Source organism: Nansenia antarctica, assembly GCF_963989245.1.
Source record: "Nansenia antarctica genome assembly, chromosome: 13".
In the NCBI taxonomy this organism is placed as follows: domain Eukaryota; kingdom Metazoa; phylum Chordata; class Actinopteri; order Argentiniformes; family Microstomatidae; genus Nansenia; species Nansenia antarctica.
The window spans coordinates 13,947,843-13,972,842 of record NC_137683.1 but is presented as its reverse complement, the minus strand read 5'-3'; the positions used below and the strand labels follow the sequence as shown (position 1 = coordinate 13,972,842).

At 45.6% G+C, this 25,000-nt stretch overlaps 1 protein-coding gene across 1 annotated transcript in view; it reads right to left on the bottom strand.

The window, feature by feature from the left end:
- The window catches only part of pard3aa (par-3 family cell polarity regulator alpha, a), a gene marked incomplete at both ends in the record, with an annotated part of 345,696 nt that overhangs the window by 97,729 nt on the left and 222,967 nt on the right, over nucleotides 1–25,000 (bottom strand). The window contains 4 exons of the mRNA XM_080544006.1: nucleotides 2,202–2,457; nucleotides 6,234–6,467; nucleotides 14,602–14,646; nucleotides 16,740–16,888. Of these exons, the coding sequence (XP_080400132.1) occupies nucleotides 2,202–2,457; nucleotides 6,234–6,467; nucleotides 14,602–14,646; nucleotides 16,740–16,888 (684 nt within the window). The remainder of the gene's footprint in view (nucleotides 1–2,201; nucleotides 2,458–6,233; nucleotides 6,468–14,601; nucleotides 14,647–16,739; nucleotides 16,889–25,000) is intronic.

The following is a 25,000-nucleotide window of genomic DNA, read 5'->3' as shown; positions in this document are numbered from 1 at the left end:
TGCAGAGTCACTACCTATCTTCTGTCAGGACTGCAGAGTCACTACCTATCTTCCGCCGTAGATCGATGACCCATCTCTTCAGGCTACATCTTAACTGTCCCTCCTAAAGACCTCTTCATCCCCACTCTCCCCCTGTACAGTTTCTCTACTGTAAATACATTGATTTAGCATTGCGACTGCCAATGGCTCCTGATCCTAGCATATATTTACTTTTCTTATGATGACTGATGGATTCACTTACTTAGACAAATGTGTCACAATTTGATGTAAACAGACACCTCTAGGAAATGAGAAAGACGTGAAATTCGTCTTGAAAGTTTTTCTGACCTAAAACTCAGATTTTCGTTTTTTTAGCTAACATTCAACTCGAAGATGTGAAGTACCCACTCGTTATTTTTCCGAACAGTTTTACGTTAATTAAATAAGTGTAATCTATAACACAATGACTTCGTTTCTTGTTGTTTGATGGGGATTCATTATCTTTGATGGGGATTTTCTGTGCTTAGTGATTTCAGGTGTAGCAACTTTCAAATACTCATGTCGTCTTCAATTTGTTTCCGATTTCAATGTATGATGCATCATTTGAAAGCTTACAATCTGTAGTTTAAGCACATGTAAATGATTTTGCCTACAGGTAGCCCTTTTCATTGGCAGTTGTCACAAATGTATTTGTTTTAAGTTGCTCTTTCTCTGCCCCAAAACAAACCGTTTAGCTCGATACCTTTGCCATGCCTTACAACTGTCTCATCTTAGTTCTCTATTATCTCCAACTTTCTCTGCTTCTCTGCTTCTTAAGTAAGGCCAAGGGGGGAGTCAGCATCGGGGAGAGAGAGAAGTAACTGCTGGTTTTGGGAGCTGTCTCCAGCCTGGAGTTAAATGCAGGGGGCAGGGGAGAGTGTCAGCAAGGGCTGCTGTGTGCCAACTCTTAAGTGGTGGTGGCACTCAGAGATAATGAAGAACGATGATGTGCCAGGCAAGGGCACACGAAGGTCCCTAGCCCCAGGAACATAATCTCGGTCTTTTAGTCCCAAGAAAAACCCAACCTTTGCCAGTGGCGTTGATTGCGGATCACAGAAAGGGTAAACCTGTGATTCAAAAATTCCACTTTAATTCGCTAATCAAACTCACTTCAAAGTACGAGCAAATTAGGCCTGTGTGTGTGTGTGTGTGTGTGTGTGTGTGTGCGTGTGTGTGTGTTTTTTGCGTGCCTGTGTACTGTAATTATAGACTGCACGCTGTTACCAAAGCACAAATTATGATAGATAAGCGACCTTTCTGAATTCCTGAAACCTGACCTCAAAACACTTGTCATCTTTATTGTTCATTACAGAGCCGGCGCCACGATACACTAACTAATCCCATTATGCTAATCCGAGGGAAAACAACTTATTGCGTGATAACAGCTGCACCACGCGCCTTTAATTTATGCCCAAATTCAAATGAGCACCAAATCAAAATAATTAACTGTAGTTTTCTGTTTAATTAGCCTAGCTAGCAGCAATGGCAGTAGCTTAGCCCTGAAACCTCAAGCTTGGACCCCCTGCTTCTTTGAACACCCCTAGGCAGTGCACCCCCCTCTCCCCATTCACCTACCTCAGCAGAGAGAGATGAGATGAACTGCATAAACTCAACAAGATCTATAAATAACATTGGCTAAAATTGGACACATTTGAATGTAAGCTTTGTGAATCAGGCTAAGCTATTGTAAATCAAGGCCTACTGTGTAAGTGAGTAGCCCCCCATCCTATTGCAAGAAGCGAATGACAGTGGCCATTCAATTCTATCAAGCCAATAATCTTTCCATCTTTTTTTAAACTTTGTGCACTTTCCTTCACATAAACTCCCATTAGTAGCCAGGCGGTGTCGGTGCATTGTCCAGTGGTTAGCGTTAGCGAATGCTGAATGTATGTTTGGCTGGGATGCAGCAGCACGTGGCGTTATGAATAAAACATGTCCACCTTATTAAGAAGAAAAAAAAAGAAACAATGTCAAATGTGCTGATGGCCTCGCTGGGCGATAACCCGAAACAGGGGTCAAGGTGAGGGGTTCCCTATTAGTAGCGATAGCAGTCAGAATACACTTTGTGATTCAGGAGTGTTCCAGACCAGTCATGGTCTGACTGGCTCTTGCTAGCAGAATACATTAAAGAGATTGTTGATTGGGTCTGGGGGGGACGGATGGTGAGAAGCAGCTGGCCTTACCTGAACATCTCACCCAGGCCCTTCAGCATTCCTTTCTTGGCGGCTTTGTTTTTGTTCTTTTCTTTGTCCTTCTCTTTATCCCTCTCAGACTTCTTCCTTTCCTTCTCTCCTCCGTTCTCTTTCCTCTTGTCGTCTTTGGGGCGGTTGCCGTTCACCTGTCTCTCCGCGGTTACCGCCGTGGTGCTGGGTGGCAAGGTGAGGTCAGTCGATATGGAATCCCGACCCGAACGTGAGCTCCCCTCTGTGTCCTCGTCCACTGAGAGAGACAGACAGACAGACAGGCAGAGAGAGAGAGAGAGAGAGAGAGAGAGAGAGAGAGAGAGAGAGAGAGAAGGGGGGTCTTTACATGTTGAATGCAATGCTCTTGGATGGATTTTGGATGAAATTGTAGGCATTGGTAAAAAAAAAAATATATATTGTATAATACGTATAATACATATACAGTCGAGCAACACCAAGGCCACGTTGTGCAAAGTAGGTTAAAACAAAGAGCCATGTAATTGAATGAGCAATCAGCAGCATTCCCTTCCTCTGTGTCTCCCAGCAGAGTCTCTCTTCTTTAATTAAAACATCCAACTTTTTTTTTGCTGATTTCAAATAAAGTACCAACGGAATTATGGTATCCCATAAGGTGCCTTTGAACATAGAGAAGCAGCATACTATATCAGCCTCACTCAATTAGAATGTTTACTTTGAAGATGGAACAGTGGAACCCAGAGAGACTCCGTTTCTGCTGATCACGTCGTACATCCCCAACTCCGGGAGTTCAGTTATTCCCAATGTTTGCATTTTAGATACTCCACATGGGAAACAAACTACACAAACAATGCACTACAGTACCATCACGGTTTTCAGTCGTCGTAAAAGTCAACGTAAACCGCCATCTTTAAATAGAACCCTTTTCAGTGACATTGTGAGTCGATTGAATTGATTACGTTCAAGGTTTCCATTACACTGCAACATGTCTGGCTGAAGGAAAATGTAATTAATCTGTCACTAATTGCACATTTAAATAATCTCAGGAAAAGCCTCGGGGATCTTAATTGCGAGAAACGTTCTCCTCCAATCGGCACGGTGCATACGGCATATCTCTCACGACGAGGCACGAGGTAGATGTTCCTGAGATTAGAACTTATTAATGTCTCAGACGTTATTGCCTCAGTGCTGCCTTTGATGGGGGAAAGAACACTGCTTATCAGAGAAAGAGAGAGTCCATGATGGATTCTCAGTGTACCAGACGAGACTGACTACGGTGAGAGAAAAGGCTAGGTTCACATTTCAAGGATAAGCTTCCTTCTCGTTCCGTCGATTTATCAGCGATTTCATTCGGCGGCCATTTCAAAGGAAATTACTGAAATGGAATCTCGCCGCGGAGCACTGTATGACAAGAATAGCAAGCAAATCCGTAGCTTAAGCCTATTCAATTATGCTATGTTGCTTTTTTCCACTTCACTTTCCCAGTTTGGGAGATGATAAGACTAACAGGTTTGGGACAGATATCACTTCTATCTCTCATTTTTTCAGTCTGCATATCATCCTGCAAAGGCGGTATATCTCAGAAGTGAGCAGCATCTGGCAATTAAAACGGCTAAGATTAGCAACAGTGCTAATTTCAGAGGCTCTAAATGATACTATGTCAGATAACACACTAAAGATTGTAATCCTGGTCCATTGGGGACCCTGTGTGTGTGTGTGTGTGTGTGTGTGTGTGTGTGTGTGTGTGCGTGTGCGTGTGTGTGTGTGTGTGTGTGCGTGTGTGTGTGTGTGTGTGTGTGTCTTTCTTCACGCAAGTTCTTGAAGGTTTGTTTTCAGTAATTATCACAAAGAGATTACAACCAAACCTATTAAAAGTGTGACTACGCTTGTGTTCGTGTGTGCCTGACAATTGGATGTGCGTGCGTGCGTGAAAGTTCATTTGTTTTCATAAAGTTACCACAGAAACTGTTGCCAAAAGACAAAAGTGAAATCATCAATGAAGACGGTCTTAATATCAGGGAACACTTCATTTCACAAACCTCCCTTCGTTTGCTACACACAGACAGGTGGGAACGAGCCTACTGAAAACAGCAATAAGCAAAATCAATAGCAATCACAAGCTACAACAACAAGTAAGGGTTCTTAGCTTGCCAATCGAACATAGCAGGGCTCAACAGAGAATAATTGCATGGGCAATTAAAACTATCTCAGGGACAACGGCACCCATACAAAATGTGTTGACACTATAATCAAAGTATACCATTAAATCCCCCTCTCTCAATGGTGAAAGGGGGCATTCATCTCGCTGTGTTTCAATGAGAGTTGTGACAGACAGGTACAATTGCTAGGCTCATTTCAAAAAGATTAAAAAGGGATTTCAGGCTCCGAAAGCAGGGTTTTTATGAAACACAAAACACAGAGTAACGTAACAGAATACATTTGCTTGGTTAGGATATCTTGTGGGGACACATTTCTCCTTAGGTGATGCCACATTCTCATTTTATGTAAAGGAAAAGTCTGGGTGTAGAAAAAGGAGCTGCTTATCTGTCAACTTTGACTATTAACCCCGGTGACGAGCACAGTCTGTGGCTCCTTTTATCTAAATTGAAAAACAGACTTATTTGAATATCATGGCGGAGAATGCAATATACCTCGGAAGTGGGAATCGGGAGCTTTTCCCATTTTTCTTCGGCAAGATAAGATGGTATTTAGTGGTTTGCAGACAGAGCTTATGAGAACAAAGCGATTAATGCAAATAATTCCCTCTTTTTCACATTTTCCCCCCGGTTCGTTTAATGGAATTCTTTAATGGGGAATGAAAAATATATCTGCCGATTACTCTTGTGGTGTTGCGGTGTTATCACCTGTCCCAGAATGTAAGACGCTCCTCTCTATAAACCCAGTGCATGTCTCTTTGTCATGAAATACCTGCCATGGTGCTCAGTCGGGAAGGAAGGGAGAGACTCCATTTTGAAAATGTATGGTACGTCTCGTCTCCATTCCAGTCATGGAATATGTTTGAAAATAAAACACTTGTGTAAGGAATGCAGAACGGTTTTATGGCAATGTTTGATGACACTGATGGGCATAAGATGACCTATTTGTGTATGTAATGACAGTATGTCAATTGCTTGAATAAAACTCGGAATCATACTCGAACACGTACATGAATCTTGGGACAACTAGGAATAGGTTAATGAAAGCATATCTAACATCCAGGATACAGAATATACAGCCACAACATAACATAACATCCATAAACATAAGTGTAAGGAAATGTGATCAATGATAAAGCTAATCAAACTAGTCACCATATGCATTTACATTTACATTTTTGGCATTTAGCAGACGCCTTATTTCAAAGTGACTTACAATCAATACATTTGACTAAGCAAGTGAATCATCAATCCACCAGTCGTAGCATGAAGAGTAATCTAGCTCAGGCCAGGGGCCATTGGCAGTCTCAGTGAACGTTTTTTTAATTTTTTTGCCCCAGTACAAGGGGGGCAGTAGAAGTCATAGGTGACACAGTAAAGGGGGAAAGCGGGTGTCTCAGGAGACGCAGTGTTGGGGGTTAGGTGATGTATGCGAACAATGAATAAGAAGCCTCAGCGACACCTCTGAAACTACTATCTGCCACCTGGTGGACAGGAGGGCTATTGTTAACCACTCCCATCCCGGTGAAATTCCAACATAATCAAAGATGAAGGAGTCTGTGACAATCGTTAGTAAATAATAGAACAGCTATGTTGTCTGATAAATAGCAATGCCCTTAAAATGTCTGTAAGCCCTCTGGGAAAACAGACTGCAAGAGTCTCTTAGAATTCCCTTCTGCAGTATTGTACATCACTATCTGAATATTAATGACAGAAACATGTAAATGCTGATTGCCTCTCTCTAATAAACAGGCCAGTCTTACCCACTTGCCTGGGGGGTGAATCCTTCTCTACTTAAACTGTCTAATTTGAGATTGACCGTTTTGAACAGAAACGATACAATAATATATGTATGGCATTAGCCTGATTGTAGAGGATCCTAGATCTACGTAACACTTACATGTCTCCATGCCCTTGTCGTCGTCTCTGGGAGCGACCACACCTGGGTTGTCGTAGGACTTGTCGATGGCCGCGCGGAAGCTCTCGTTGCATCCCCGCCCTCTGATGATCCTCGTGCGCGGCCGGTGGACGGTGACGTCCCCGTTGAGGGTCACCTCAGCGACAGCAGTCTGAAGGCTCTCGAGGGAGCTGGACTTTTGGAGGCCCAGCGAGGGTCCGATGTCTCGCGTTGAGCCTGCGATGGAACAGGGTAGAGCACAGGTCTCAGAACGGTACATTAACACTAGAACAGTCGTGCCTTTTTATCTACTAAAAGAGCCGCCTCAGGGGTCCGAACCCCTCTTTACAATGCTAACCTGCTATTTACACACAACGACCACTAGTTGGCCGCTTGTAAATTAGCCTGCTTCCTACACAAACTTTAAAATAGCTTTATATTAGTTTATCCTGATGTGATTTTGAAAATGGAAGGATACTGGGTGGTAGAACGCACATATCTAGGAAAAGTCATGAAAGGAGGGTCCTGAAATTCAAAGATGCAAAGATATAACGCTTTTTTTTTAACTCACCGAGGTCAAATGACCCCTCGTGGCTGATTAAGAGTTAATAGTGTGTGATCCTCCCTCCCTGAAAATGTGGCATGAAACCACTGAACTTCTATACGCCTATAAATCATTTACATTTCGCTAGCTACCAAAGTGATGACGTAAATATATTCTACTTGGCAAGTCATTCACTACAAGAAAAAGGGAGGATTATAGTCTTCAAATTAATTTGGAAAATAAATGATGTCATTGGATATCAAATGGAGTGTGATTAACACTAACTGGGGTATCAATCTTTGTAGGAACATTTTGCCACGATGGAAAAAGAGCAACCCATGTTCTTATCTCTACCATGGTAATCTTATCTCAAACAGCAATAATGTAATGTGCTTGGAATGTGAACGTGTAAGCTAACTACACTTTCTTAGGGTTAGGGTTAGGGTTACAACAAGCTTCGGGTACTTGCAGTACTTTTTGGAGAACCATTACAGTTTTTTTGGAGAACCATCAATCTTTTCCATAAGCCAACAGGGTAACGACTGCAAACACACATGGCCAGTTCTCTTCCTTGGGTGGTCACAGAGTAGGAGGCAGGAAGGGATGTGGAGTACAAGAGGAGAGCGACAGAAAAGCCTCGTAGACTAAACATGCACGCTCAGCCTATTCATTTCCACTTCCATGTCCTCCATGTCCCTCTCTGTCTGAACCCCTCCACTGAATAGGCCTCTCATGCATTCTAAACCATACATTCATTTTTAAGGATGTTTAAAGCCCCTACAAAATGAGGCTTTAAAAGGACACCACACAAACACCCACACTTCAAAGGAGGAGATTGCGGTTGCTTTGAACACGTGCAGATGGGGAGATAACAACACTATATAGGGGCAGGGTCTCACGCCACACCGACATGGGATTGCTCTTTATGTAGATGTTGTCTAGCCAGGTGGGGACTCAGTCTTCCATACTGTAACCAACAGAAGCCAGCTGTTTGATCTGGAGAGATAAGCATGTGTACGGAAACTTTACAAACTGCTGTCAACACCATTCATCACATCAGCCTGGCAGTTCGCATATGCTAACACCCCGATAAAGGAAAAATGTTCAATAAAGTATGACATGAACACAACAAACGGTGTTCACATTATTGTCATGTTAGAGATAGAATGGCGGCCCAATCATGCATGGGCAAACATAATTAACATGCAAATGATATATTAAAAAAACAACAAACAAGGAAAGTCCGACAGACTGTCACAACTGAAAGGGTATTGTTGTACGGCGCACAATTAGGGTCTGCTTGTGTTTATTTTCCTCCGGAGCTACACTCTGACCAGCTGTAATTATTTTTCCAATGGCTGCTGGGCTTTTGTTTAAGGTATGTAAGTGGGGCGAGACTCTAGTATTGGTATTTCATTTTGTCAGGCTGTGTCAGTCGGATCCCCCGAGCTGTTCCCTCGCCAGACCGGCGTTGTCTACTCAGGCCCCCTCCGGTTCTCAGCACGTAAGCGTGTGCTGCTATTTTTCATGTGACTGCGCACATAGTGTAAACACCCCCGCCGCCTCCTCACCTCCAATCTCTTGAAACTCTCCCCGATGGCTCCCTAAGGAGGACTGAACCATGTGGTCCTGTTTCTGCCCCCCATGCCCCCCTCCTCTCTGCCATTAATAACGTCCCTGACTTGTTTGGAGGAGTCTAAATGGTGCATGCTCTATTGCTGCTGCTCAACACAGAGGATCTGTAGATGGAAGGACGCGCAGTCAAACACAAGATTAGGCTAAGCAAATAAACTTCCATCGGCGAAAGAAAACAATTACGAACCCTATTACCTTCTCTTAGTGAATACCCCTTCTGACAAGCCCAGCGTGTGAGGTAGAGAGAAGGAGTGGAGTGGTTGAAATGATTACAGGTGATTTGAGAAGAAGGGAAATTGGAGGAGAGCTAAAGTCAGCGGATCTCTAGGCGACTGAAGGCAAACTGCCAGCCCGGCGCAGTAATCCATATGTGTTGCCACTGTTATCATAGTTTTACAAGCAGTAGCAGCTTCTGACGTCTGCCTCAGCTGGCTGAAACCTTGGGCTAATCTCTCCTTGATCCCTTAACCAAGCAAACCTGCTCCACATCCACTTCGTGATTAGCCAGCACTCCTGGTGTTCTATCTCCCCCCGGCCTCCCCTGGTGTTCTACCTCCCCCAGTGTTCTACCTCCCCCAGCTTCCCCTGGTGTTACACACACACACACACACTCACACACACACACACACACACACACACACGCGCGCGCGCGCGCACACACACACACACACACACGAGTGCCAAAACCCTGCCGCTTCAAAGAGACACCACATAGACGGCTACTTTGAAAAGGCAATGGCTGAGGGAGTACAATTGTGTTGGTCAATGACTCACTTCCCTCTAGCCTGGTACAAGGGTTTTAGAGAGGAGGAATTTTGAGACAAACACAGGTGGCCTGGTCATCCAAGGTCTGACCTTTGAACTCTTCTGAGTGCAATCCTGTGTTCCCCAGCCTCCTCTGTCTACCCTGCTGCGGAGGACAGATTGAACTGAGGTCAGCCGTTAGCTGATGGTATTACATTTCCTAGGTGGTAAACCGAGGCTTAAACACTGGTCTCCATCCTAACCCTGTCAGAGTAAGTAAAGGTTCCTGAGGTGCTCTACTCCAGAGGGGGCCAGTGTGGGCCTAGCACTCAAATATAAGCGCAAACAAGTACCAATCCCATAATGCAATCTTCAGACAGGGGAAACATAACATTTGCAACCTTCCAGCTGAGGAGACAGTAAAATTAAACTTAACTGTGTTCTCGAAAATGTCACCAGGGTTAACAGCGCTGTTGTGGAACAGGACAGCAGTTTACTGGTTGTTGCTCAGGAAGTGAGGCCCATTTCTGATTACTACATTTTTTTTTACATTTTTTATAAGACAATGAAATATAGTCACTCATCTTATCAGACCACCTGCGTGCAAGTGGAAATCATCTAGATTCATTTCTCAAAAAGGAAAGACGTGTGTCAGCTGAAGGACATGGGAGTGACAGACATAACAAAGATAAAAGAACCAGAAATTCAGTCCCTGGTAGGGGGATGCGATCACTCTCCATATGCTAGGGGGACGTGACTTAATCATCATAGTCCAAATGTCATGTAAATGTGAGGCTTTTGAAGCTTATACATAAATCCCACAAACAGAACACACACACAGAAGCCGTGTTGCACGGCGCATGTTTGACACAATAGGATTGGAGAATAAACCCAGGATGAGAAGCAATAGTTCACGGAAACACAAATGACATCTGCAGTACTCGGAAGCAGGGAATTATCCCCCCCCGCTCAGCACATTTCGCTATTCGAAATCACAAAAAAACTCTCTCTGCCATTGTCTCTATTTGGAGCGGTGTGTCTGTGAGCGGGAGAGAGCCTCCCGATAGGCCTGTGCCTCTTCCTTTGTTTTCACCTGAATCTCCCAGAATCCTTGGGGGGGGGGGGGGAGGCTTTGACGGACAGCTCTCAATACGGCAGTCTATTATATGATTCCTATCACACAACAAACGCAGAGTCCTGTGCCTCCCTCCTCATCCCTTTCAGGGGGGGGAAAAACAAATATATTCCTCATCACACAGACACACACACAGAGGATTGTCACTCCCCACACGTTCGAAGGAGAAATGGAAATCAGAAAGACGGAATGCGAAACGAAAAAACACCCCCCCCCCAAAAAACACAGCCTAACACGTTAAATCTTAACAAAGCCGGGAGAGATGAATGAAATGTGCAATATATTCTTAATAAGATGAAACCAAAGGCAACCAGGACACACAATTGGACGAGGAGTGATTATCATTAAACCTTTAAAAGAGGTATCGCAAACTCCATGAATAAATCACAAGCGCGGTTATTACAGGAGCTGCGAGCCCATAGTATAATTAGAAGAGCTAAAGTGTTGCTCCCACAGCCATTATTCAAGGCAGCCCTTTGCATGTAAAGATTTGTGTATGGACGGGGGCCTCCATTACACATCATTTATTCAGCGAGTGGGGGTTTTAAGCATAGCGTTAAAAGGGTAATTAAGCTAAAAATAGTCCCATGGTGGGCCGGGGGAGGCCGTGTCCTGGCTTCCCAGTGGAAGTGGAGGCATCCCTGGGTCGGCGGGGCTCCTACGTCTCTGCCAGCGCCCGGGGGTCGTTAGGAGAGCAGAGGACGTCCACACACCGTCCCCGACCGCCCATTCTACATGTGTCAGCGAGGAATCACCATTACCGTGACTTACGACAAACATCTCAATCAGCGCTGTTGTCATCATTCGGTTGGGTTACCGTGACATTGGATGTGACTGGAGGAGAGCTACTTCAACTTGCTGAGTCATATAAGTGGATCTGTTTTGCTCGTGTGCTATTCTGATATGTTCTGTGACTCACTCAACATCGATGAATCTCTTTTTCCTTCGCTGGAGAATATTTGAGAAAGACTCCATGTTCAAAATATACAATATGGTATACAGTAAATCATACTATTTCTGCTTTACATTTTGTATGTCATAACAGCAGAATATGGTAGGTTGAGGTAAACAATTCTTTCTGCCAAAAAAAAAAGAAAGAAAGAAGAAAAGAAATACACAACAAAAAGTCTAATTTCAACACCAATGCCTTCTGAATCTGCTGCTTTGCCTGGGGGAAGACAGTGTACTTTCCAACGGGGCAGACTTTACCCATGATGCCAAGCTTTAAGATTTCACTCTCTCAAAGCCCCAACCTGAGACACAGTGTGAGAGGCTGTCAATGTTCACGCTGCCTCCTGCTGCTACCTTATACAGTCTGCCCTACTGCTATTGGTCTACTACTACACTGCATTTTGTTGTCTGGTACTGATAGTGTCTCATATGTCTATATATTCCCTTACCTACAGAGAGGGGCCTCCATGGATTCAGCTTACTCTTCAATTAGTTGTTTTGGTTTATTTCAGCGCAGTTTAAAGTGTGTGTTGTTTTAAGGGGACACAAAGTCAAAGATACACCATGGTCTAGTCTCATTCCCTTGCCTTACCCAGCCCAGTTTGCACCATTGTGCCAACTGCACATTTGGGATGGAGGAGTATGTCTCATGAATATCTTAGATATTGATGCACATTCTCATCTGATATTCTACCCACAAGAATCTCCATGTTCTCTGCGTGCTGGAGAAGTCCAGAAATACTATTGGCAGGGTTTGAAAATTGCACCAGTATTGTATGGATGACAGTATTGTATGGATGACAGTATTGCATGGATGACAGTAGGCTAATCAGTATTGTATGGATGACAGTAGGCTAATCAGTATTGTATGGATGACAGTAGGCTAATCAGTATTGTATGGATGACGGTAGGCTAATCAGTAATGTAACATCGCTCACGTCATGGCCATTGGTTGAAGTGACACTGAAAATAATACATGAACATGTAGCATGATTAAAATAATACATGAACATGTAGCATGATTAAAATAATACATGAACATGTAGCATGATTAAAATAATACATGAACATGTAGCATGATTAAAATAGCAAATAGCACTGCAACCCTTATCAGTAGTGGAGGTATCACTTGGTAATGGTCTCTGTCATTTTGCCTACCTCGTTAGAGTCGGTTGCTATTAAATAGCCAAAATGCATATCATTTCAAATGTAGAGTCATTATTGCAATTAGAAAGAATGGCTGCACTGATGGAGGGAACACAGTCCAAGAATAACAACATACGTACAGTTCAAAGTTCTATTGTCACATTACTGCATGGCACCGGGATACAGAAGTGTTGATGGCAGTACAATTATGGGTAATTTTTTATACGAAGAAATGAGAGGGTGTGCTTTTGGCTATTGGAACTGCTGTGTTGCAGTCATACAGTAGAAGTACAGAACTGCTGTGTTGCAGTCATACAGTAGAAGTACAGCTGACAGAAGTACATTTTGAACATGTTTGATGACTGGTTCACCCATGCTACTTTTCGGGAGCACATGTTATAATCTTGAGTGCTCCATGTCGGTTCTGGCATGACAACTGAAAGTGTACGTATCGCAATAACACTACACCCAGCCGCCATCAATGACTGACTGATTACGGACAAAACATTACGTTGCAAGCATATACATATAATCTCTGTGTCTGTGGATTAGATAATTTAATTGAAATCGATGCTATTGAAATGATAGAGAGGACACAAACATGTTGCACTGTTTTGAACAGGGTTCCTACAAGTTTCAACAAGTCCAATTTCAGACCTTTTTAGACCTCTTTAAATATAGTTTTAGACCTATTCGTGACACCGTATGATAGCTTTTTGTCATCCTCGAGGTGATGAAATTAGGGATTTCACTGCCATACAGACAAAAAAGGAAGCGAATTGGCATTTTTTGGGTTCCAGCTTGATTCATTTCCGGTAAATAGACGTGGTCGGACTGATTTCCTTGCAGGATCTCATTTTTAAGACCTAGCACCTCATTTTTAGACCGAAAAACTGGCATTTTGCGACCTTTTTAGGCCTTGTAAATTGGATTTTGGGATTTTAGACTTTAAGGCTTTTTAAGACCAGCGCGGGAACCCTGTTTGAAGATCCCCCTCCTCAAGCACAACTAATCCCCACATGTTGTTTCACTACATTTCACTGAAACATTATTCTCAATTCAATTCCACTCCAAAGCAAGTGAGCCATGGTAAAGAACAGGCTTTTTAGTTGTTATGTAATGTAAGCCTAATGATACACAGATTGCAGTTGTTCTATTTTACTATCCAGAAAGACTGCTTTCAAAATAAAGGTTTTATAGCCATAGGACATGAATTCCTCAGACAAATCTATCTTCAATTGAACTCATAGATCATTTCTCTTGGTCACCAGAGGGATGTGATTTTGAGGGTGTGGTTTTCCAAGCATGAAAAGTCTTTAACTCAGTGGTGTTTAAAAGGTACCATTGCAAAGGACTGTGTGTGGATTTTGTTGTCGAATATTACGGTTTGTATTGTTGTACTCTCAACTTATCCTAGTGAACAAACACACACTCACACACACTCGCACACACTCTCACACACATAGACACTCTCACACACATAGACACACTCACACTCACGCACACGCACACGCACACAAACACACACACACACACATACGCACGCACACACACACACAAACCCCCCCCCCCCCCCCCCCACCGCACACACACACCCACCCACCCACCCACCGACACACACACACACACAAACAAACAACCGGAGCTGAGAATACACAGGCTGACAGTGATGGATTGATAGCAGTCATCTTGAGAGGCCAACTGGCATCCAGCATCTCTGTTTCTAGTGGAGGTCTGCAGCCTTGCCGTCCCCCCAGCCTCCCAGCCCCACACCCCCCAGCCTCCCAGCCCCACACCTCTCAGAGTAATGAATGTGTCCTGCCATCATATCCACTACAGAGCCAACGCGGTGGCAGAGCTTCCCACAACCGTTGCCAAGCCTCTATTCAACCCAACGCCACCCTCTCTCTCTACAATATGAAAACAACTCTTTGATCTCAGTGCAATTACCCAGAATGGCGGTCCTTAACATGCATTTATTGCTCGGGCGAAGGAATAATCGCTCACAAATTGAATAGAGAACACAGCCGATCCCCTTCTGAGATGGCAAACGGGGCCAAGGAGCATTGACACCCCCTTGCCAGACTCATTTCTTGACCCCTGATCCGAGCACAAAAGCGCAAGCCAATCGGAGGAGGACTCCTGCAAGCAGTGCTGAGTGATTGGCCAGTCCGGTGGGGGGTGGGGATGTACAGAGGACCCTGATTGGTGCTTACCTTCCGTTCTCTCTGTGTTGGGGGTGGGGTTAATTTCATCTGCTACTGTTAAAAAGCATAAACAAGTGTGATTGGTTAGTGCCCCGCATTCCACATCAGCCCACCGTCCCAGGATCTCTAACTGATTATTTGTGTTACCGTGGCAATCCTCCACGGTGAGTCAGCCGACATGCATGAGAGAGAGAGAGAGAGAGAGAGAGAGAGAGAGAGAGAGAGAGAGAGAGAGAGAGAGAGAGAGAGGGGGAGAGAGAGGGAGAGAGAGAGGGAGAGAGTGAGTGAGTGAGTGAGTTAGTGAGTTAGTGAGAGAGAGAAAGAAAGGCAATTCAAGAGCTTAGGGATAGCAAACACAAGTGGAGAGATATTAAACCCATGCAAGTGCTGTCAATCATTCAGTTCACCAGGTGGACTTGGTATAATGTGTTAGCATTACTCTCAGCCATGGAGCAATGTGTACCATTCTCCACTTTCCTCCCCACTCAGTCTTGTTCTAAACGGAATCAAACCTTAAGGGTGTCTCGGCATTTTAGCATATTTTTTACCGTGAGGGGATTCGATGTCATGAAATGCTAGTGCTGATCAGATTCTGCACAGAATAACTGAAACAAGATTGAAGAGGCGTGAGAAAAAAAACACTCTATTTAGTAAGTAAAACGAGTCTAAGTGGGAAAAACAGCTTTGTGAAACATGCTAGGAGCTACGGGAGGGTGATCTGTGGGAATTGAAAAAACGGTTGGAATCACTAGTGAGGAAAAGCTCTTTGGAAATGCCACTCATTTCTGACACGCGGCTACGCCTGGTCACACCCCCACGCTTCATCTGACTAGTCAGGAAGCGTCTGACGGTTTCCTGAGTTTCCAATAATCTATCACTGACAAGGCTAGCTTAACACTAGAACAGCCATGCCTTTTTTACCTACTAAAAGAGCCAAATGACCCCCCCCTTTTACAGTGCGAAGCTGCTATTTACACACCACGGTCACTAGTTGGCCGCTGGTAAATTAGCCTGCTTCCTACACAGAAAAACAGCAAAATAGCTTTATACTAGCTTATCCTGATGTGATTTAGAAAATGTAAGGATACTGGGTGGTAGAACGCACATATCTAGGAAAAGTCCTGAAAGGAGGGTCCTGAATTTCATCGAGTGAAAAGATAGAACATTTTCTTTACTCACATGGCTGTTCTAGTGTTAATGCTCATAGTAGTGCTACAACGATGTTATCCAGGAACTAAACAAGGCCCTTTAACAAAAGCATACACTTTCATTTTGAGGGTTTATAATGACTTTCCCTCACTTATCAATCTTCTTAATTGTCATTAAGAAGTAATTGCTGAGAGCACTTTACTGCAGGGTTAAGATGCTTTTTGATTAAACAGGACAGAACGTGGGATTGTCATGAGACCGTTGTCACAGTGATACAGAGGCTTTCTGTCCACACGCTTCAGATCTGATCTCTTCCTCCAATTATGTCCATCCATTCATTAATCTACACTTTTAATTGGTATTAAAACATAACGCACTTAACAATGATCAAGGACTGAGATGGAGTTCATCTGACAGTGAAACCCATCCATCTCCCTAAACTAAGCCTGTTCACATCTTTCCCTCTACTGTATCTCACACTGGGGCTTGGGTGTGCACTGAGCTTGTTGTGAAGTTTCAGACTAAGACTAAAAGGAGACGGACAGTAGACCTTTTAAAGAGTTTAGTGAAACGGGCAAGTCTCTCTGGAGGATTGTACAAGTCAGGTCCAGGCTCCAGTACATTGGGTGGATAAAAAAATATGTCTTATCTGTCATGATTACTCAGTGATCCGAGGCACAGCGGCTGTCACTCCTGGTGGGAGTGGCTCTTAGTGACTCCTCACCATGTTCCTCGTCAGAGTAACACCACCACCCCCCCCCCCCCCCCCGCCCTGCCTGTCCATCCCTAGACACTGTCGCTGTAGAGGAGAAGGATGTACAGTACCCAACATTTCATCCCGGGCCACTGGGCACAAAGTCGGGGGGTGAGGGACAGAGGAAGGGGGCTGAGGGCCAGGATGGGGTGGGGTGTGTGTGTGGGGGGGGGGGGTGTGTGGGGTGTGTGTGTGTGGGGGGGGGGGGTTAGGAGGAGCGAGTGCGGACACGGTGCATGATTACCAAGGTCCATGCTCTTGGACTTGCGCGTCTTGATGATCTCCAGCTGAGAGGGGTTGTCAAACTGCTTGATGCGTTTCTCCGACATGCTCTGGCGACCGAAGCCCTCGCGCTGGAAGGAGTCGTCGGGGTCCGTGTCTGGACTGAGGGAGCTGGGGGAGAGAGGGGGGGAGAGAGAGGGGGAGAGAGAGAGGGGGAGAGACGGAAAAGAACGGTTGACAGACTGCAGCTGGCGGATCGCGGCTTCTCTGACAACATAACCACTTCTGTTTTTTAAACACATATCATACATCTCTGTGGTCCGTGACAATTCATTAACAATTCCTAACTCTAGATAAACACACAATTGAACATCCTCTAAATGATTCGTTACGTTAAGCGTGCGTGTCAAACATTTACAGCGCTTTACCTTTACACCTTTGGTTTTAATAGCCGTATTATGAAGAGCTCCCTTTTTCAATGAGCCGACTAGACAAAAGCATGAAATGCGAGATAAAAAAACATCGAAATTAATATTCACACCCAAAGTGCGCCTCCTTAAAAGCACCTTAAGGCACAATAGCGAGAAGAGTGTCTGATCTTAACATCAAGATAAAGAGCTTCACTGTCCAAACCCCAGACAACAGCCTAACTGAAGCCTGCTCTCTATAGTGATGGTTCTGATCCAAGGACACCTCCACCTCCACAGAGTTCACAAGGAGGGATGATGGTGGAGGGGGGGGTTGATGCCCAGCAAGGTGGTGCTTTAGTGGGGTCACAACCACTCAATATCCCTCTGTCTGGGGCAGCGTTGGGGCCTAACTCTCCATAGCGTTCTCCCTTTGAACGCCTCTATCTCTGTCTGGATCTTAATTGAAAAGAGGACCGGAGCAGGAGAAAGGGCCAGTCTAGGCAAGCTGCCGGACAGTATTTGCATGCCAAGGAGAACGTTTGCAATTAACCAGAGACATTTTTTTCTCTCCAATATGAGCCGGAGATAGAGAGGCGACAGACACGGACACTGATGAGTGCTGATAAATGTATACGTGTGAGTGAACACGCTCTGTCTCTCTTTTTTTCTTGCACACAAACACACGTCGCACACACGCATGAACCCATGTGCGCGCACACACATGCACACACACACGCACGCACGCACGCACGCAGTATGTTGAGGCTGTGACACATTAATCACAGCGTTTTAATCCCAGCTCCTCCATGCGAAGAGAGAGTTGCAGTGACCTGACGGAGTCACGATGAGGGAGAGAACACTGGAGTGAGGTCAGAGTAAGAAACGGGTCGTTAGAGAGGAGGGAGGGGAGGTTTTGTTTTGCACTACAAAGAAACTGAGGGAGAGGTTCATCTGCGTCCTAATGCTCAGGAAATAAAATGAGTGAAATTTAAAAAAAAGAGTGTCAAGCTACCGGTATTATGCGGCTAAACATTCACTTTCAAAGCAACAAAGCGATACGAATGTCTCTGTACTGACAACCAGACCTAATACATATTGCTTTACTGAGTTAGACGGAGGTCCTCTACTCTCAGTGTAGTTTTAATACACACAGGGAGAGAAGGGAAGGAGCACATGTGGTCTCTAGGACGCTTCTGAAGTGAACTTTCTTCAGAGCTCCCTCGGTGGCGAGTGATGTCACTTCCTGTTGGCGCCATCCAGAGCGGCATCCTGGTAAACATTTGTTTGCGGATAAACAACGGAGGATGTTTACCCAGGGGTCGACCGCACTTACAAACAACCGACTCTTTGTGTCACCCGGTGAAGCTGTCACACACCGCCATCACCCCGCCATCAACCTCCCCTGACAGACCTCAGTGACACTGCCTCCCAGAACCACCACCACCACCCCCACCACCCACCAGAGGACGAGGAGGAGGAGGAGGAGGTCGACACATCACACATGTATTATTCATTTATCATCCCTCACTTTTCTCCACTCATCAGCAGAGCACCGAAAAAGAAAAAAAAAAAACTCCCTGTTGAATGTCATATGTCTCCGAGTGAGGCTGCAGAAAAAGACGGATGCGTGACGGATTTAGATTCCGTTCACTCTTCTTCACAGCCAACCGTTGTCTGGACTGATTTAACACAAAGAGACTGCCAAACCAAGGCCGCTGCTGAGAGAAGGCGCCGGAAGAAGCCTGTCAGAAAGGTAAAGGACGCGGCGAGGAGGAGGAGGAGCAATTAAGGTGATGCGCAGCTAGACGGGAATCAGGAATCTGCCTGGCGGGAGGACAAACCCACAAATCTGAGAGCGTTTGGAGTGAGGGGGGAGAGACAGCACAGCGGCAACGAAAAACCTCCTCCTGCAATGTCGTAAGCACTGTTGGTTTTGACGCTAGCTCACAGTGAGCTGGGACTGAGCGCTGGGATGTTGTGGGCCTTGGAAAGCAAGGAGGTAGGATGACGGCCTGGCTGGGAGGCTGCCTGACCGTAACTGTTTGACTGTCAGCTTACAAGGCTCATCCAGCTTTGGCCATAACATGGTCCTACTGCACATACTGTAGTCTGTCTGTAGCCACCAGCACGGAAACACACCAACACAGCATGGAGCCCAACCTCAACACACACTCCTTTAAACACATGAGACAGACACATGTGGCACCTGAGGATATGAGAGTGTGTGTGTGTGTGTGTGTGTGTGTGCGTGTGTGTGTCTGCATGCTTGTGCACCCCTGTTCTCTAGTCAACGAATAATGTCCATGTGTGTACAGTATAAGTGACTGTTTTGTACCTTGTGTTTAACAGGGAAACATCTATAACCTACCAGTATAGAGATTGAAACACAGGGCACATGGTACATACAGTATAGTAGCCTTATGGAAAAAACAAAACCGTGGGATATATTATTTAGAATTTCATTCATGAAAAACACGTCATATTACGATTCGATCGTAAGTTGTGCCCGCAATACACCATTTCAATCTAAATATATGACTTTGCAACTTATTTAAATCTGTAAGGAGGAATGTACTGGTGCTACCTCCCAATCTTCAGAAGAATGAACAAAACATAAAGAAACTAAAAAAGAACTGAAACAATATTCAGTCCATTTGTAGAGGACGTGAATTCCTGTTCCTGGAAAAAAGACAGAACGCTAAAAACTAACAAACTACGGAGCAGCTTCCCAAACACGACATGAAGTCGAAACGGAGATATAAAACTTGTGAGTGTTCTCGTCCGCAAAAAAGTCCATGACTGTGTCCTAGTTTTGATAGTCTTGCCTATTTCATTTGGATAATACATTTCCACTTTCTCATTCTTAAGCAGCATTTTAAAAGCTATTTCTACCATTCGGAGCATATGGGTTCCTTCGCCGTTCAAAGTCCTCCTCATCTAAAATTAACTAGCACAGAGGATTGCTTAGAGGCAAATCGGAGGACCTTAACTTGCATTTGTACATCTCGTCCCTCTTTTCCACAGGAAGTTAAATGTGTCAAACGACACGCTGGCCGTGTTGGCGACTGGTGCGTGCTAAAAGCCCCTCCACGCTCATGATTTACCCCTGTGGCTCGGCTTCTCTCTTTTTCTTTCCTCCTTTCTTTTTTCCCCCTTCTTTGCCTAATCTAAAATGTACACTCAGGAGAAGGAAAAGCTATGGTTCTCCAGTGGTTGGCTAGTTATGAGGTCCCGGTTTAAAAGGTTCTGGATGTTCTTATGCAGTCAGACATGGAGGGAGGTGGAGAGTGATGCCTGCTGTGGGGGGTGATAAGCAGGGGTCTACGAGGGCCTGAGTTAGGGTCTCTACATCTGGAGGCCCGGCCACAGCTCACTGCATGGATGCCCCCCATGTCAGACAGCCATGCCCTGCTTCCTATCCCTTCACATTGTGTTTGGCCCATACCTTGACACAGCACTGGCGCTCACGGGCTCCCATGTCAACAGCTCACTGGACTCGACCTCTCAGGAGGATGTGGATGAAGTATGCACTGTACTTTGCTTCCGTAACACTTTGGAGACATGGTTTTGGCACATTTACTGTAGCTTGTTCGGGTTTAAAGTGTAACACTAAAAGCATTGTGCTTGTGACTTTCGGGATAATTGCTCAAGATAGTTCCTGTCTTCGTAACCGTGGTCCTGGAGAGTGTCCGACGCCTAAATCACACTGGCGACGTCACCTCAGCGGCGCGTGTGCGTGGCGGAACTTTTGCTGGACCTTTTTGGCGTCGTCCTCACCGCACTGCCTGTTTGTTACGGCTCTACTGCGGAGCTGCTACTGCCAGCCATGTCTTTGTACATTGCGTTGTGTACGTACACACATACATACACACACACACACACACACACACACACACACACACAGAGACGCAGAGAGAAAGAGAGAGAGATGGGAGGGTAGAGGAAGATAATCACTAGATGCTGATGCTAGAAGAACGCACCAAGTCTTTGAAAGTCGAGTTTCACAGTCAAGTTTTGGGTTCATTCAAATCTCTCCCTCAAACTGATTTGATGCACAGCCCGCAGTTTTGTTAGTTGTGCACTCTACCTCTCTTTCTCCTTCTCATGCTGTCCCTATGTCCCCTTCTCTGTCTCTTAACCACTTTCATTAACTTAATTAAGATATCACCGGGGAAAAAGTGACTGCCGTTCTTTAATACGGAGCTGCCACTACCAGCCCTATCGTTGTATATTGAGTTTTGCCTTTGATAATGGCCATCGATAATATAATGTTTCATTTTACTTCAATATTAATTCTTCTGGGTTCAGTCTCTGCTGTCATCCATCCTTAATGAGCGATTAGAAAAATGAAACGAAGCGCACACACAGACACACACACACGCACACACACGCACACACACACACACGTCATATCACGCGACACAACGTTACCGTGACGACATAGGGAGAAATCACTGGAAAAATACTGCCCTTCACCTGATGTTAACATAATATAATGTGCTGCTTTGAAACAGATACCGGAAGTGTTGATTTAAAAAATATATATATACATATTTACAGATGTAGACATTGAAATCGATGTTGCTGGTCATCATTTTCACGTCGGCCTCGCGCTGAAAAGGCGAGCCTTCTATTCTCTAGCGAGTAGCAGCAGTCAGCGTGTGTCGCCCGGTCGGGCTGCAGCAACCTGTTAGAATGGCGCCTAAATGACAATTTAAGGTAAAGCGCCTAAATGACACTTTAAGGTAAAGCGCAGGTAAGGTAAGGTTGACGCTTCCGGTGTAATTTGGGCCTCAGTCATGACATTCTCACTCACATAGACTAGACATTATGTGATTTATATACACTTATGGCAAGGAGAAAAATGTTCATGTTTCCTGTAGATGAGGATAATAACACAGTGGAGAAGTATTTAGTTGTTCTTATTTTTCTATCTCTCTCTCTCTCTCTCCCTCCGTCTCTCCCTCCCCCCCTCCCCCCCCCCCCTCCCTCCCTCCCTCCCCCGCTCCCTCCCTTCCTCCCTCTCTCCCTCCCTCTCTCTTGATGGGTGTTCTCTCTGGTGGCACATTCAGTCAGTACAACAACCCTCAGAGGAGCTGGTACACCTGTGATTTGCTGTGATCTCATAGAGGCATAATGAAGTCGGGTGTGCGGAGCTAGAGCAATTAAGACATCTTTATTCTGATGACTCTCATGTCGCTCCCCCTCTCTCCCTCCTCCTACTCTCCTCCTCCGCATTGTGTTTGTGTGCTTTAATTGAGTTTGGGCGGAGTGACTTTTCCACTCGGCTGAATGGGAGAGCGGCGCGCGGGGGGTGGGGGGGGGTTGGTAGTGGGGAGTTGGCATCATGCCCGCAGAGAGTCACCTGCATCCCTGTCACAAAGGGACTTAGCGGGGGGGTGGCAATGTTAAGTGAAGCTGATGGAATACACACACACATAGACACAGACACAGACACACACACACACAGACGATCACACACACACACACACACAGACGATCACACACACACACACACACACACACGCACACACACACACACGCACTCACACACACACGCACGCACACACATGCACGCGCGCACACACACACACACACACACACACACACACACGCACGCACACGCGCACACCCCCCCGCACACACACACATACACACATACACACACACCCCCCCCCCCCCCCCACACACACACACACACATACACACACACACACACACACACACAGCACAGCACAGCACAGCACAGCACAGCACAGTAGCACAGGCACACCACTGGGACCTGGTTAATATTCATAAACCATGAGGGGACTATTAGCATTTAAGGAAGAGTAAGGCTGCAATTAAACCAGTGCCAGACACACCAAGCCGAGGAGGAAGCAGGAAGGGATGTTTACACTGATGTTGGGTAGTTATGCTAATAGCTGCATGGGCAATACACGCATACTTAAGAGAACACTTAGGCTACTTACATCACTGATGATACTGAGACACCTCAACAACAGGGTGAGGAGACCTACCAAGCTTTGCAGTCGAAGACGATATTTATTGAACAATGTTTTTGTATTTTTTTTCAGCTTTCCTCTCCATGAGCGGGATTTTCACTATATATGCTAATAGGTAATATTGGTTCAGACCAAATTTAGTCTTTTGTCTTAATGTGTGTGTGCGTGTGCGTGTGTGTGTGTGTGTGTGTGTGTGCGTGTGTGTCTCTGTTTGTGTGTTTACATCTAGGAGTCCGTCTCCTGCTCTGCCACTTGACAGACTGTCAGAGCTGTCTGAGAAATTATGTATCTACCTGTGACATCTCACAGAGACGAAACAGTCTAGTGCACTCTCTCCTTCTCTCCAAGAGTCTCTCTCTCTCTCTATCTCTCGCTCTCTCGCTCTCTCCTCACCCCTCTCTCTCTCTCTCTCCCACTCTATTTGAGACAAACTCAGTCACTAATCAGAAGTGACTCCTCTCCTATAGTACACTCTTTCTATTCAATCCACCACTGCATCCATGTCATTAGGACAGGAGCTGGGCAGTGTTGTTTATAGCACTCCTAGTGGTCAAGTAGGGGAACTGACTCTGCCTCACCATGGAGCATGTTTTCCTTTGTCTTTCAACAGTATCTATGTCTACACCCTCTCCTTCTCTCTCCCTCTCTCTACCCTCCTCCCCTCTCTCTTTCTCTCGACCATCCTCCCCTCTCTCTCTATCTCTCTCTCTATCTCTCTCTCTCTCTCTCTCTCTCTCTCTCTCTCTCTCTCTGTTGCTATCTCATCCCTTCACTCTCCCTGTTATTATTCTTTCCTCGGGTAGGGGGCCCTGACGCTTGTCTTAAGGCTGTGCTCAAAGGATATGTGATTGCCCCTTCAAAGATAGTCAGGTAGCGCTAGATCAAAGTAGCATACACACAGAGCAACGCACAGTAGCAAGTAGCATACGCACAGAGCAACGCACAGTGCTACAGCACAGACACAGACACAGACACAGTCACAGACACAGACACACACTCAGTCACAGACACAGACACAGACACAGACACCACACACACACACACACACACACACACACACACACTTCTTCTGTCACTACACCAGCTTTCACAACGAGGCCTTCTGAAGACAGCTTCCTTTGTGAACAGAACACGTTAGATAACAACGATACTGCAAACTAATATATGAAAATAAATGCAAGGGAGAGAGGAGAGAGGGGGTTGATATCAAACAGATACCTGCCTTATGTAATAATCATTTCTAAAAAAGGTAGGCCCTATGTGGGCAAGGGACTGCAGGCACGTAGGCGCACACACACACACACACACACTGGGTTCTCTCTGCTCGGTGGTGTGAAGGAGAGTCGGGCGGTCTCTGCTGTGTCAGACTGATATCTGGCTGGGAGCTCTCCTTGGCTCCGCGGTCTGAGTGGTAACTGATAGTCCCTGACTCTATCTACTGTTGTGTAACACGGCACAAACCACAACCTGATCACAGTAGCTGGTGAATTGCCCCCCCGACCCGTTCCTGCACCTCCGTGCCAACTTAGAGTAGCCTCTCAGGCTCACTCTCCAGCTCACTCAGCCTCAGTGGAGTGGGACACCGACCGTCCACACCTTTCATTCAACTCACACTCAGGGTCACTCAGAACAAGCTCGACGAACAGCTCAATGAACATAACAACGGTGATGTTGTTGTTTGATGGAAAAGGGGGAGGAGAGCAGCGTACTGCTGTAGTTTGGAGGAGAGAGACACTCTCAGGCGCAGGGGGAGGGGGGGGGGGGGTTCTGTTTCAGCAGTTTATCATGCAAGCGATTGTCACTTCTGCCGACGCTTCGTCCAAACGTTGTTCCTCACGAAAGGAGAGGTTGGCGCCCGGTGTGAAGAT